Below are 14,219 nucleotides of genomic sequence, written 5' to 3' on the forward strand. Positions count from 1 at the left end.
TGCGGACAGCAACTAACGCGGCGAGGCAAGATGGCGGCGACCAAGAGAAAGCGGCGTGGGGACCTGGAGGTTCAAGCAAAGAAGCCAAAAAAGAACCGGAAAGATGCCGGGCAGCCAGCTAAGCAGGCCGATGTGGCAAAAGAGGCGGAGGAAGAAAAAGATCGTATTCCAGGTCCTGTTTGCAAGGTAAGAGGCCCGACTCCTGGAGTTGGAGTCGGCTTCCTGACCGGCCTTTGAGCTACCGAAGTGACTTCAGCCAAAACTTGACTGGATTATGAGCTTAAGGTTCCCTTGACTGGACAGGACAGTGTTTATGTCTAGTTTTCGTGCAGATGGCCGTATTCCTGGAAACCGCTGTTCGTAGACCCTTAGCCAGCTAACAGGGAGGTAATTTAATGAGTATTTAGTTCTAATATTCTGCCTTCCGGTTACTGGTCCCCCGCCTCCCTAGAGTAATGTTTTTTCTTTTTCTTTTTTTCCATCTTGGTCCATATCACACGGGGTTACCAAAGTTTGTTTGCCAAGCCTTTAAAGTTACTGTCCCTGTGAGTCCAACTTGTTTGGTTAGATCTTTAATTCAAAGGATAATAGTATTTTTTTTTCCCCCCGGAGCTGGGGACCGAACCCAGGGCCTTGCGCTTTCTAGGCAAGCTCTCTACCACTGAGCTAAATCCTCAACCCCGGAATAATAATATTATCAGTAATAATAAACTTAGACCATTAATTTTACTGTGCTCAACAGTGCGTCACACTTATACCAAGATGAGCTTTCCTGGCCTTGGCATCTAGGAGACGATGAACAAGATTTCTTTCCTCCAGAAATACTGGAGTTTAGCAGGAAAGAAGGCTTCATAGAAAACTGGGTTTATTCTAAAGGCGAGCAGGTTCTTGTTAGAGTTACTTTCGGTCACCTAAAAACTCCTTAAGCAAGGTATATTTATGGAGGAAATCTTGCCTCAGACTTTTCTGACCTTTGTGCTTAGTGTAGTACTCTAGTACTAAGTAAAAAGTAAATGTGAAAGGCCAGTGTATATTGTACCCCAGTTTTAATTAACAGCTAAATCTTGTACCCTTGTCTGAAAGGATAAAAGTGACTTTTTCGAAAAATAAGCTGGACTCAAAAGGTTTTCAATAAAAGTCAGTGCTCTCTTTTAGGAGTCAGACAGAAACATGTTGGGAACTGTAATCTGAGTCACACTATGATACATTAATTGAAGTTAATGAGGCAATTACTACTTTTAGGGTGGTAAGGAAACATGTAGGACTTAGCCTTTTAGCTGGATTTCAAAGAAAGGGTTCAATTTATATATTGGGGGGAGATGAAAAAATTCATCAAAGGCATTAAATGGGGGGGAGGGTTGGTGGAGAAAATCTAAAAACTCAGCTGATTAGCTGAGAATGTGCAGGGTCAGTGTTGGGCAGTGGTGTTGTAAACAGTGAAAATGCATTTTATAGTCCATGTTGAAGTTTGGAAACCAAGATTAAATTGGTGCTAGTTAGCTGTCACAGTGATTCTGTCTGGGAAAGCCAGGCATTCAAGAGCTTTGCAGCTGTTGATAATCAGTTATAGGGATTTAAGGACACTGTAGGCTTTACAAACTGTTGTAAAGAGGAACTGATAGTGGTCAGTGGTGCTTATGATGTCTGTGAGAAACCAGAGGCAAATGGGATCTTCAGAGTATGAGCCCCTGAAGTGAGGTAGCAGAAGGAGGGAAGGGCCAGAGAGGGGAGAAAGGAATATTGGTAAGGAAATATGCAGGTTTAGGTTTGGTAAAGTTTAGTGTTAGAGTTGAGTTTGAAGCTTTACTCTGTCTGATACATATATAATTAGAGCTAGAAAGAGTCTTGCCTTTCTGTACAGTTAAACTGGAAATGAACATAGGAACTGTAATGGGGAGAATAAAAAGTTAAAGATGTTAGGGGGCTAAGGAAAGATCCTTGCGGTGGTGAGGGTGGTGAAGTAGTCCGTTTAGTTTTAATGTTATCTGTTATAGACAGTGGCCTATGTTCCCAGGACAGCCTTAAAGTCCTGGTCCAAGTGCTCCTCCTTCAGCCTCAGTCCTGGGACTAAGGAAGTGTATCAATGATGCCTGATACTGGAAACTTGAAAAACTGTCAAAAACACACGAAGTAAGTTCAGCACAAAATGTTAAAATCTACCGTTTTCTTTTCTTTAGGGCAAATGGAAAAATAAGGAGCGGATCCTCATCTTTTCTTCCAGAGGAATAAATTTCAGAACAAGACATTTGATGCAAGACTTGAGAATGTTGATGCCTCATTCTAAAGCAGGTACGCTAGCATTGTGCTTTACACTGTGTGTATAAACCTGACTAACATATTTACATATTTACCTGTTTGCTCGGCTTTGTCAGGTAAAGAACCAGAGTACAAGGGTTACTGGTACAGTCTAGTCAGTGAAGTAGAGGAGCTGAGGTTAGTCCCCAGAATTGGCAGAAAGGGTCTGGGTGTGGTGGCACAGGATTACTACTCCAGCTCTGAGAAGGTGGAGGCAGATGAATACTTGGGGCTTGATGGCGAGCCAGTTTTGCCAGGTGGGCAACCTCTGCCAGTTTAAGGACCCTGACTCAAAACCAAGGTGAGCAGCACCTGAAGGAAGACACCCCAGGGTGACCTCTGGACTGATGAAAACACACACACACACACACACACACACACACACACACACACACTCACACACTCACTTCAAAAGTTCACTCAAGTACCACATTTTAAAAGAAATTCTTAAATTATTATAAGTTATTGACAAAAGTCCACATGTTGTTTACTTTTAAAAATATCCATCTTAATATAGAAGGGTTTCCTAAAAATTCAAGAGCACTTACATTACAGTAGCTTCTAGTGGTCAAAAGATGGATGGGATATGGAGGAAGGACTGGCGTGCATTGCTTCCTAAACATTTAAAAACTTTTATTTTTGAGACAGGGTCACTTTATATAGCCTAGTCTTCCCTTGCCTTGAACTCATAAGGATCTGCTTATTTCAGCCCCGTGTTGGGACTGAAAGTGTGTGTACCACTACCCTTGGCTTAACAGTGTTCTTTTCTGCTTTAGAGGCTACTGAGAAATGTTTGCTTTTGATTTCAGACATCTGTCACTGCCGTGTGTATAGCGTATGGCTGTTTCCTGAGATGGTTTTGGATTATGTTTTATGGAATGGCTTAGTTTTTTAGTCTTTCTCAAGCCAAACTTGTCTGTACTGTCCTCAATCCCTGAAACTAACTGAAATTCTTTATTGATGTACTTCATTTCTAAGATTATTCAAAAACAATTTTAAAATTGCCTTTGATTCAAAATAATATTTTCATAAGTTAAAATATAAGTTTGGTCAGGTGTGGTGCCACACACTTTTAGTGCTAGCATTTGGGAGGCTGATCTCTTGAGTTCAAGGCCAGCTAGGACTTTGTAGTTGGTCTCATTTTCCTTCCAGGAGCTGGGCATTGTGGTACTTACCTGGACTATCACTGATAGGAGATGGTGGTGGGAGGATCAGGAACTGAAGTACATAGGCACTTTGAGGCCAGCCTAAACTACGTGAGAGCCAGTCTTTAAAAATAATTGTTTTGAGCCTGGCCAGGTGGCACAGGCCCATAATTCCAACTACTTGGAAGTTGGAAGATTGAAAGTTCAAGGCCTGCCTGAGCAAATTAGTGAGATCAGCCTGAAAGTAAAAGTGAAGAGGGCTTGGCTGTAGCTCAGTGGTAGAGTGCTTGCCTAGCTTGTGCCTGTCCTGTCCTGGGGTTCCAGTCCCCACTACAGTGGTAAGTAGGCACTGCACTATCTGTTCTCTACTTGTTTAGTTTATGAAGAGGTTGAGTGTTTTTAGTTTTGATCAGTCTTAAATTATCTAGATAGCAGATGTAGTCAAAGTCAGGCAGTCTTGAAATCTATTATTTACTGGCTTTCTCTTTTTCTTTTTATAGATACTAAAATGGATCGTAAAGATAAGTTATTTGTGATAAATGAGGTAATTTTAAAGTTAACTACAAGTATTTTATCAACTCTAAAGATGTCTTAACAAGTTAGTGACTTATAAAAGTCATTTTGGGAATAATTCCAATTTTATTAGTTTCACTAATTTGTCAGTTTTTTTCTTTCATGATATCTGTTATTACTTGAAACTTACAGTGAAAGGATTATCAACCAAAATATATAAAACAATTTCAAAGAATGCTAGCTATTTATACCCATGCAGTAAAAAGTACTCTCATTATTAACTGTGCAGGGAAAATTGTTCTCTGGGTATTACAAATTAATAATAGTTAAAATTTGAAAGTACTGTGGAAGATACTAAGGTTATGTTTCAAAACAAAATTTTCTAAGCAGTTCTAAGGTTATTTGGTTACTGAAAGGTTTCTATTTGGTAGTTTGGCACAGATGTTGACATTATTGTACAAGCTGTGACAACAGTGTTGACCAGAACTAGAACAATTCCCTCTTTGTCAGGAAGCCTCAGTGAGGGAGGCAGGACATAACAAGATTATACTTTCCCGTAAGGATACAAGAAATAAAGCAGTATGTATTTTTCATTCCTGAGCTAGACTAGAAAAGCATTTCTGAGAGGAGTTGTCTTGAAGGGGAATTGTCAGTTCACTCTTTTAGACTTAAAAAGAAAATGGTGGAAGAACATTCCAGTAGGGAAGTCAAGTACAAAAAGTAGTCCCAGTAAGTACTTTTAAAAAAAGCAACAAAGTCAAAGGAAAATGTTTTTTAATTTGGCAAGTTTCATTATCTTGAGTAGTTTGAGTCTACTATAACATGGGAATATATTCTAAGGATGCTTTTGTGTTTCTTAAGGATAGTTTTTAAAGCTTGACCATGTTGCTGGCTATGGCGCTGCTTGCCTTTAATCTCAGCACTCAGAAGGCAGAAGTAAGCAGATCTCTTGAGTTTGAGGCCAGCCTGGGCTATAGATACAGAGCAAGTTTCAGGACAGCCAGTGACACACAGATAAACAAAATAAAACGAAAGACTTCAGATGTTGATCAAATCACTTTGAAGTAGGTTTTGTTTACTTTTGCCTCTTACCAATCCCTTAATTCATGAATAATAAAGGATATTGGGGCTGAAGAGTAGTTGGCTCAGCGAGGAAGAGAATTGACTGTTCTTCCAGAGGTCCTGAGTTCAATTCCCAGCAACCGCATGGTGGCTCACAACCATCTGTAATGTAGTCAGATATCCTCTTTGGTTTTCTTAGAGCTGTATTTTGTGATACAGTTCTAGTATCGCATATTTTCTATGTTGTTTTCAGTCATTGGAGTTTGTGCATGGGAATATAGTTGGAAGAGATCTTCAGTAACAGCAAGAACACCAGTTACTCTAAGATATTAGACTAGTGAACCTGCAGTCCAACACTCAGGAGGAGGCAGAGTACCGAGATAAGGGTAGCTTAGGCTGCATGATACTTGGTGCCCCACATGTGGCCCATACATATACAGCCACCAAACTAGATAACATGGATGAAGCAAAGAGGTGCAGGCTGACAGGAACCAGATGTAGATCTCTCCTGAGAGACACAGCCGGAATATGACAAATATATAGGCGAATGCCAGCAGCAAACCACTGAACTGAGAACAGGACCCCCGTTGAAGGAATCAGAGAAAGGACTGAAAGAGCTGAAGGGGCTTGAGACCCCATATGAACAACAACGCCAACCAACCAGAGCTTCCAGGGACTAAGCCACTACCCAAAGACTATACATGGACTGACCCTGGGCTCCAACCTCATAGGTAGCAATGAATAGCCTAGTAAGAGCACCAGCGGAAGGGGAAGCCCTTGGTCCTTCCAAGACTGAACCCCCAGTGAATGGGATTGTTCGGGGGAGGGCGGTAATGGGAGGATAGGGAGGGGAACACCCACATAGAACGGGAAGGGGAGAGGTTAGGGGGATGTTGGCCTGGAAACTGGAAAAGGGAATAACATTTGAAATGTAAATAAGAAATACCCAATTTAATAAAGATGAAAAAAAAAACCCACCATATAATACCACAGATGAAAGAGATTTGAGTGGAGGATCCTTCTACCAGAGGCGTAGAACATCAAGTTTAACTTGAGTAGAATGCCAGAGAGGAAATAAAATTCTGTGAATAAATATACACAGGTTGTTTTTAAAAAGAAATCTGGTTACTTATTCCTTTAGTTCTTGTTATATTATCTTTTTTCTTTTTTTAGGTCTGTGAAATGAAAAATTGCAACAAATGCATCTACTTTGAAGCTAAGAAAAAGCAGGATCTCTATATGTGGTAAGAGAATATATTGATAGAATTGAGTAAATATAACAGGATGCAGTGTTTATGTAAAAGGAATGGAGAGAACTCATTTAATTGTGCAATATTTGAAGCCGTTAAAGAACATTTGGCATGAATATTATAGGCGTGGGCTATTTTACATTATAGATACTTGTATCTTATACCATAGAGGTCCTGTCTTGCACTATAGACATGTGCTGTTTGATAATCTGCTAGTATGGGTGAGCATTCACTGTATTGTACATTCTAATCTGTTGAAAAGCTTCTTTCATATATTTCAGGCTTTCAAATTCACCTCATGGGCCATCTGCCAAATTCTTGGTTCAAAATAGTAAGTTTGACTTAATATTTCTTAGTGAACATTTTAGAAACATTTGGGGGGGTTGGGGATTTAGCTCAGTGGTAGAGCGCTTGCCTAGCAAACGCAAGGCCCTGGGTTTGGTCCCCACCTCTGAAAAAAAAAAAAGAAAGAAATATTTGGGGATAATTTTTAACTTTTTCATTACAATTTTTTTTTTTTTTTTTAGTTCATACCCTGGCTGAACTAAAGATGACTGGGAACTGTTTGAAAGGTTCTCGGCCCCTTTTATCTTTTGACCCTGTAAGTTTCTCATTCAGTGTGTGGTCTAATTCTCTTATTCTAAGTGGTTGATTTTATATATATATATTTATTTATTTAGCTAATATAAAGACATTTTAAAGAAGGTACTCTTGTTTTTAAGTAATGTCTTTATATTTTTATTTTTAGGCTTTTGATGACTTGCCACATTATGCTTTGTTAAAAGAATTCTTAATTCAGGTAAATATTTTTCTTAGAAAGTAGTTTTAGGAATATATAATGTCTTCCTTGGAATGTGCTTATTAACTTAGACATCAAGGCACATGGTGTGCCTTGGAATGAAAAACTAACAGACTTTTTTTTTAAAGATCTTTAGTACACCACGGTACCATCCCAAGAGTCAGCCGTTTGTGGACCACGTGTTTACGTTCACCATTCTGGATAACCGGATCTGGTTTCGGAACTTCCAGGTTGGCTGTACTTCATGTTTCATGCTTGGAATATTTTGGGATATACACTACTGACAATGAAGACGTATATTCTTTTAAGTCGCTCCATTTCTCCTCCAGGTATTTGTGGCAAATGATTGCTGCCACATACCTGAAGAGATCTCTACTTGCTTCTTTCACTGGTTGTCAGTTGATGTGGCAGATGACATTTGTTAACAAGCTGCTACACTCATTTAAACAGAGGACATAGACTGGAACTCTGCTGATTGGCTCCAGCCTTTCCTGAGTCCTGTAAAGGACAGTTTGTTATTTCTCTTCCTGAAAGGTTAGACTATAGCACTAGAGGGTGGGAGGCCGTTAAGGCTTAGGAAAACAATTGCTATAGTGACAACTTTTAGGTGAGTCATGAAATGACTCATCTAGGGGAAGTGGGGCTTCTAGAAATCTTCTAGAAATCTAGAATTTGTCATAATGTGCAGAAAAGTAGAGAGCAGCAAGAACAAGGTTTCATTCAGCTGGAGGTGAGAGACACAGGAGATGGGCTCCTGTCTCTCCTGGCTCCATGTTTTATAGAAGAATCCTTTGAGTATCAGTTAAATCTCCTGACTTGGAAGAGTGGATCTCCTGAGAGTGTTAGTAAGAGTGCTTTCCCAACACTCGGGAGCCAGAGGCAGGTGGATCTCTGAGTTCTAGAACAGCCCGGGCTGTGTAGAGAGACGCTGTTCAATGGACAAATGAAAGGAATGTTTGTGTTTGTTAAACAAATTCAGATTCACAGTTTTTAGAAAAACACAGAAGGGTAAAGTACATGTGTGTAAGCATGAAGACCTGAGGTGTAAATAGCATGTGTTTGTGATCCTAGATCTGGAGTGGTAGAGACAGGGAGATCCCTGTGGCTTGTTGGCTGGCCCATCAAGTTTAATTTGCAAGTTCCAGCTACTAGTGAGAGGCCATCTCAAAAAGCAAAGTAGGACAGGAGATGGCTCAGCAGGTAAAGGCTCCTCACTGAGCCTGGCAGCCTGAGCTTGTTTTCTAGGACACATGTGGTAGGTAGGAGAGAACTGAGACTGTAGCTGTCCTATGGATTCTGCGCATGCTCACCAAAACACAAACGCCCATTTACAATATAAATGGATATAAAGAAAGAGACATGTGGGCAGCTCCTGAAGAACAGCATTTGTGGTTGCTTTGCTCTCTAGCCTTCACACATGCACATGAACACTGAAAAAGAAAATCATGGTGTTTGTATAACTTCTTTGAGCTAGTAACAGATTTTAGGAAGCATTGTGATTTACTACTTCCCAAGTTCGCACCTTCTTACTTTGAAATTATCAATTCTGGTTTTGTGATTTATTTTGGTTTTGGTTTGTATTATTTTGAGACAGGGTCCCTTTATGTATCCCTGACTGGCCAGGAACTCATGTAGACAAGGCATAAATCCACCTGCCTTTGCCTCGGTGCTGAGATTCACAGTGTGCCATGCTTGTTTTATCAATTCTTAGAGTATACTTGTTGTGGCTGGTTTACCTTTTGGCAATATACCCAAACCACAAGGAGTGTTTCTTTTCTATTGAAGATTATAGAAGAAGACGCTGCTCTAGTGGAAATTGGACCTCGTTTTGTCTTAAATCTCATAAAGATTTTTCAGGGAAGCTTTGGAGGACCAACCTTATATGAAAATCCTCATTACCAGTCTCCAAACATGGTAAGCTGCGTGTTTCAGTTGGTTCTGTTTTGTTTTTGGTTTATCTATACTATAGTGCTTTAGCCACTGTAATCACTGGTGTCACCCGTATGACTGAATTTGTCCTGCTGCACGTGTTTCTTTTTTTTTTTAATGATTTTGGGTGCAGGTACATAAGTGAATGCCTTAATTCAAACGTCTACACTTTGTTGTGTCTAGCATCGGCGTGTCGTAAGGTCCATCACAGCTGCCAAGTACAGAGAGAAACAGCAAGTCAAAGATGTTCAGAAATTAAGGAAGAAAGAACCAAAGACTATTCTTCCACACGATCCCACTGCAGATGTGTTTGTTACACCAGCAGAGGAGAAACCAATAGAAGTACAGTGGGTGAAACCAGAGCCAAAAGTGGATCTGAAAGCGAGAAAGAGAAGGATTTACAAAAGGCATCGGAAACTGCAGCAGAAGATGAGCAGAGGGAGTGCCAAATGAATCCATGGATAACTATCTCTTTTAGTTACTGTGTATTTATTTTGTATTCCATGTGTAAATACTTTTAGTATACAGAACTAGCTGTCTGATTAGGGCGCTATTTTAAAAAATTAAAATCTTTAAGTCAGTATTGGTATTTTTCTAAATAAAGCATCTTCAGAACTCACTACTTTATTCTTTTCAGAGCCTCACTTAGTATTGAATCTTTAGCACACTTAACAGTTATCTTGCCTTGTTTGCTTAGAATTATAGTTTGGTTAAGCTGAAATTCAAAAGGACTAGTTGGGTCTGTAATTACTTACAAAGATGTTAGAGACTGGATGGCAGGGTGGAGGTCATTTCACTGAGCTTTCTCTGCTGAGGTTACTAATTCACGAAGCCTTAGGAAGCAGACTTCTGATTGTTATAGGATATTTGATTTCAGTGAATCCCAAAATTGTAGTGTTTACTGGAAAACCCTGTTTTTAGTTGTGGCTCAGCCTTAGCACACACCTTTAATCTCCCTGACTGGAATACAGACGTGCCTTTAGTACACACCATTAATCCCAAACAAGGTAAAATCTGTAGAAGGAAACACCCATGTTTGAAAGTGATAATATAATTGTCAGACAAAGTGACAAGTCAGAAAAAGATTGGACAGAATAGGATATGCTCAACTCACCAGAAAAAAGCTCTGGGAGCAGCAGAGAAAAGGAAGTTGTACTGGGACAATTGTACGGAGACATGTTGAAAGAACAAGCCAGAAGATTAGAACAGATAGTCAGAGTTAATTTGAGGCTAAGCACAGCAAAGAGGCCAAGAGAGAAGATTGATCAGCTTTGAGAAGGGTTTGAGGCAGAACACCTGAGTTGAGTCAGCTCTCTGAGATCAGAAAGAACTAGAAAGGGGTGACAGAACTAGAAAGGGTGAGTTTATTCGGTGTCTTGAGGCTGAAAGCATTCTAGGCCTAGATTTGATTGTACAGAGGCTTGAAGCTTCCAGGACTAGGCCTAGGTTAGTCTAAGGCAGTAAGCCTTGGAGACAACAATTACATCAGGAGAATAAGTTACTTTTACATTTCAGTACCTGTACCATTTAATTCTTAGGCTTTAAAAAAAACTAATACCTGTTTGTAAGCAACTTTAATTTTAGACAACTTCAGATTCTAGAGAGCGGTAGCAATAGGGAAAGCAGCAACCTGATCCACCAGTGGTGATGGGGCTGGCTGACTGGTGAGATGCATGGACATAGATGTTTTTATACATACATAGATACGTTAAATTGTATCAGATGGTTTTGTCACACCTTTTCACTTAACATGGTGCGTTTCCCCACACCTGCAGCATGTTTACTGACTAGACATATATGCTTTCTCCATTCAAAGATTTCTAGATGTTTCTAGTGTTTCTAGTATGGTGCCTGTGGTAAACATTTCTGTACAGAAATCTCTTTGTACAACACTTGTTAAATAAAACTGGTCAAAGGTTTTTAGTAATAAGGCTTTCTAATCTCTTTTGTAAGATCCAAAGTTGTACCTTACCAGACATTAGAATAATCATTCTTGTGCTCTTGCCTATGAGAATACCAGTTGCAAAATAGATATATTATTTTCGAGGGGAAATTAGGCTTTTGTGGGAGTGGGATTGGACTAATCTTGATACCCTGTAATCCTGTAGTGTGGTGTGGTTATCTTTCACTTATTTCTAGTTTTATGTGATTACTGGTTTTAGATATAATTTCTAGTTTCTTTTTTCTTTTTTTTCTTTTTTTTAATTCTGTGATAAACATCCTTACCCAAATGCAACTTGATTGGAAATAATTTATCTTACACTTCCAGGCTCATCACTGAGGGAAATAGAGTCAGGAACTGAAGCAGAGATCCAGGAGAACACAGATTAGTGGCTGCTCCTGGTTTGCTTGGCTGCTTTTCCTACCAATCACCTGCCTAAGGATGGCACTGCCTATTGGGGGCTTGTCCCTCCTACATCAGTTAGCAAAGTACCCTACTTGCCCACCGGCCACTCTGAAAGTATTTCCTCAATTGTTCCATCTACCCAAGTGACTATAGTTTGTCAAGTTGACCAAAATCAGCACGAAGTCACTTAAAACCTGTGTGTACCGGCTGGAGAGATGGTGAGGGTTAAGAGCACTGGCTGTTCTTTGAGAAGACCTGGGTTCAGTTGAGTTGTTAATTGTGCTACTGTTCTTGAAATAGTTTTAAGTAAGACTACTTGAAGTTATTTAAATTATACAAGTGATTCAGATCCGAGATTCACTTGTCTAGCTAGTTTGACATGGCCATAGCTGGTTAAATACAGAGGACTAAATGGCCATTGGTTATTTAGTCAGTTGAGTAAAGCCTTGAATGAAAGTAGGGTGTTAAACATGAGGAAGAGTTTACTAGTGAATATATGCTGTGAACAAACTACAATGTATAAAAAGTTGCCAGTTTTGAAAAACATGAACTTTGGATTCTTGCATTGTGAAGTTTTGGTAGAATTTCCAATTTCACAATTTTTCTCTTGTAATTTTTTTCCTCTTAGTTTTTCCAGTCATAATTTCAAATTAAGAGTTACTTTGTGCAAATTTTTATCCCCCAAGTTGCACAGGTAGCTTATATAAAATCAGTATGCTTAAATCAGAATACTCTTGAAACAATACAGTGACTCATGTGATTCCCTAGCTCTTGAGAGGCTGCATCTATAGACCTGCATCCAGACCAATTTGGACTACATAGTCTCAAAACCAACCAACCAAAGATGACCCAAATAGCATCCAGTTTAACTCTACTCCATTGTCATGGGCCAAAATAAATGATGCTCACCCCAAAGCAGTAAAGCAATTTGCAGAGTTTACAAACAACCACGTGGCTGAAGGTGAACAAGTGTATTCACCCCATATCCCCCATGCCTACATGGTTCTCAGGAGAAGAAAGATCCTAGTTATCTTGGGAACTCAAACTTTTCCAGCCTTATCCATTACCATTAACGAATGATTGAAAAAATAGGCAAGTGTTCAAACTTAGCCATCTAATAGAGAAAACGCTGAGGCTCGGTTGGGTTTTGTGATTGTGTTGGGGGCAGGATATTAAGGAAGGGATGGTCACCCTTACCATTTGGTTGCTCCAACCCTGTACACAAGATGCTAGCAATGAGTGTCTTTTTAGCCATATATTATTGAATAGAATCTACAGCTACCTGGTGTATGTAAATATTCCATCTTAAAGTTATGAATGTGTTTTCATAGACTTTAGGATACCATTTTGACATAAATGTACAGATCTCTTATGTATGTAATATAATTAATATGACTACTCCAATCCCCCAAAACCTGTTGGCTAAATACTATCCCAAAACTGCATTCTCAAGCCAATCAACTTAATAGCATACAAAAAGTTAGGCTTCAAGAGAGATGCATGGTACTTATTAAGCTGGTTAACTCTTAAACACTGGGATGAAAGGCAAGAGTGCCTTATCAAAAGCAGACTTGACCTCCAGGTTCTCCCAGCATTCCTCAATCCCTACCTGTTACAGGTATATCCTGCCCTTTGCCCTCTACCAAAGACTCTCCAGCCCAGGGGCTGCACTCACCCCTGAGGCACTTCCCTGTATAACCCAGCCATTTCAGTTACCCGCCTTCTGGTCTTACCCCCCCACCCCCCCCATCCCCTCGCACTTCACTCTGGGCTCTCCCATATGCTCTGGTTATGCTCTCCGATTTATCCACAATAAACTTTCTCCTCCAGCAAACCTAGGAGCAGTCATGTCCTTTTATATATGTATGTATGTATGTATGTATGTATGTATGTATGTATGTATGTATGTATTTTTCATTCAGTACTCAGGTTTCTCTTAGGTCATATAAATATTTTAACTTTTATTTAATATTTCCATGTAGAGGAAAGGGTTTTTGTGGATTGCAAAAAAGATATCTTTATAATAATTATTATATTTAATAATAATAATTATTATTATTTTAAATCGGAAGGTTGGTTTTGACTCATGGCAATCATTCCTCTTTGGTCTCCCAATTGCTGGCAATCACAGGCATGATCCACCATCTCTAGTCAGGCAACTCAGTCTTCTAGAGCTTGCAAACAAAAGCATACAGGGAGGGAGAAAAAAAAATGCGTTCCCCCCCCCCATCAAGGAAAGTTCTCCAGAGAGGAAATGCTCTATAAACATTTTGTTGTTGTTGTTGTTTTGAGGTCTTAGCAAGGCTGGGTGTTGTTTAAGACATTTCACGACACTCATTGATCTATTCTTTTTTTTCTTTAAAGATTTATTTATTATATATAAGAACACTGTAGCTGTCTTCAGACACACCAGAGGAGGGCATCAGATCTCATTACAGATGGTTGTGAGCCACCACGTGGTTGCTGGGATATGAACTCAGGATCTCTTGAAGAGCAGTCAGGGTTCTGAACCGCTGAGCCATCTCTCCAGCCCTGACTGACTTATTCATAGGAAGAGTACTTGCTATGATGTGGACATTTTCTGCTTCATATATGTGTAAAAGAACTAGTCTGGCAGTGGAGACCAGTAAGCCCAGCACTTGGGAAGCAGAGACAGAATCACAAATTTAACTCCTGTGGAACAAGCAGACCTTGAATTCACAGGTAATTGAAGTTGTGGTTTGGAACTCCTGAATACTGGCCTCTGCCTCCTGGGTTGGGGCTGGGATTAAAGCTGTGTTCTTCATACGCACTCATCCCGGCTTTTGTTATGCTATCTTAAAATGTTTAAAAACTGATTTAAGCAATCATCTTATTTACTGTCCTTTATCATGCATTAT

At 39.7% G+C, this 14,219-nt stretch overlaps 1 protein-coding gene across 1 annotated transcript; it reads left to right on the plus strand.

Annotated features, from left to right (window-relative positions):
• The first annotated feature begins 4 nt into the window (after positions 1-4).
• Positions 5-9,612, plus strand: Brix1 (biogenesis of ribosomes BRX1). Its single transcript, XM_032898781.1, has 10 exons — positions 5-186; positions 2,178-2,289; positions 3,941-3,984; positions 6,189-6,259; positions 6,547-6,596; positions 6,793-6,866; positions 7,014-7,064; positions 7,193-7,294; positions 8,850-8,978; positions 9,177-9,612. The coding sequence occupies exons 1-10, from the start codon at positions 31-33 to the stop codon at positions 9,444-9,446; spliced, it is 1,059 nt and encodes a 352-aa protein (XP_032754672.1). The 5' UTR covers positions 5-30; the 3' UTR covers positions 9,447-9,612.
• Positions 9,613-14,219: the final 4,607 nt, after the last annotated feature.

Source organism: Rattus rattus, chromosome 3 (genome assembly GCF_011064425.1).
Source record: "Rattus rattus isolate New Zealand chromosome 3, Rrattus_CSIRO_v1, whole genome shotgun sequence".
NCBI classification, from domain to species: Eukaryota; Metazoa; Chordata; class Mammalia; order Rodentia; family Muridae; genus Rattus; species Rattus rattus.

Excerpts from the sequence above, each read along its gene's own strand:
- Brix1 (XM_032898781.1), top strand. The coding sequence starts at position 31 with ATGGCGGCGACCAAGAGAAAGCGGCGTGGGGACCTGGAGGTTCAAGCA. Across the intron at positions 6,260-6,546 it reads AAGCAGGATCTCTATATGTG|GCTTTCAAATTCACCTCATG; the intron begins GTAAGAGAATAT and ends CATATATTTCAG. Across the intron at positions 6,867-7,013 it reads CCCTTTTATCTTTTGACCCT|GCTTTTGATGACTTGCCACA; the intron begins GTAAGTTTCTCA and ends TTTTATTTTTAG.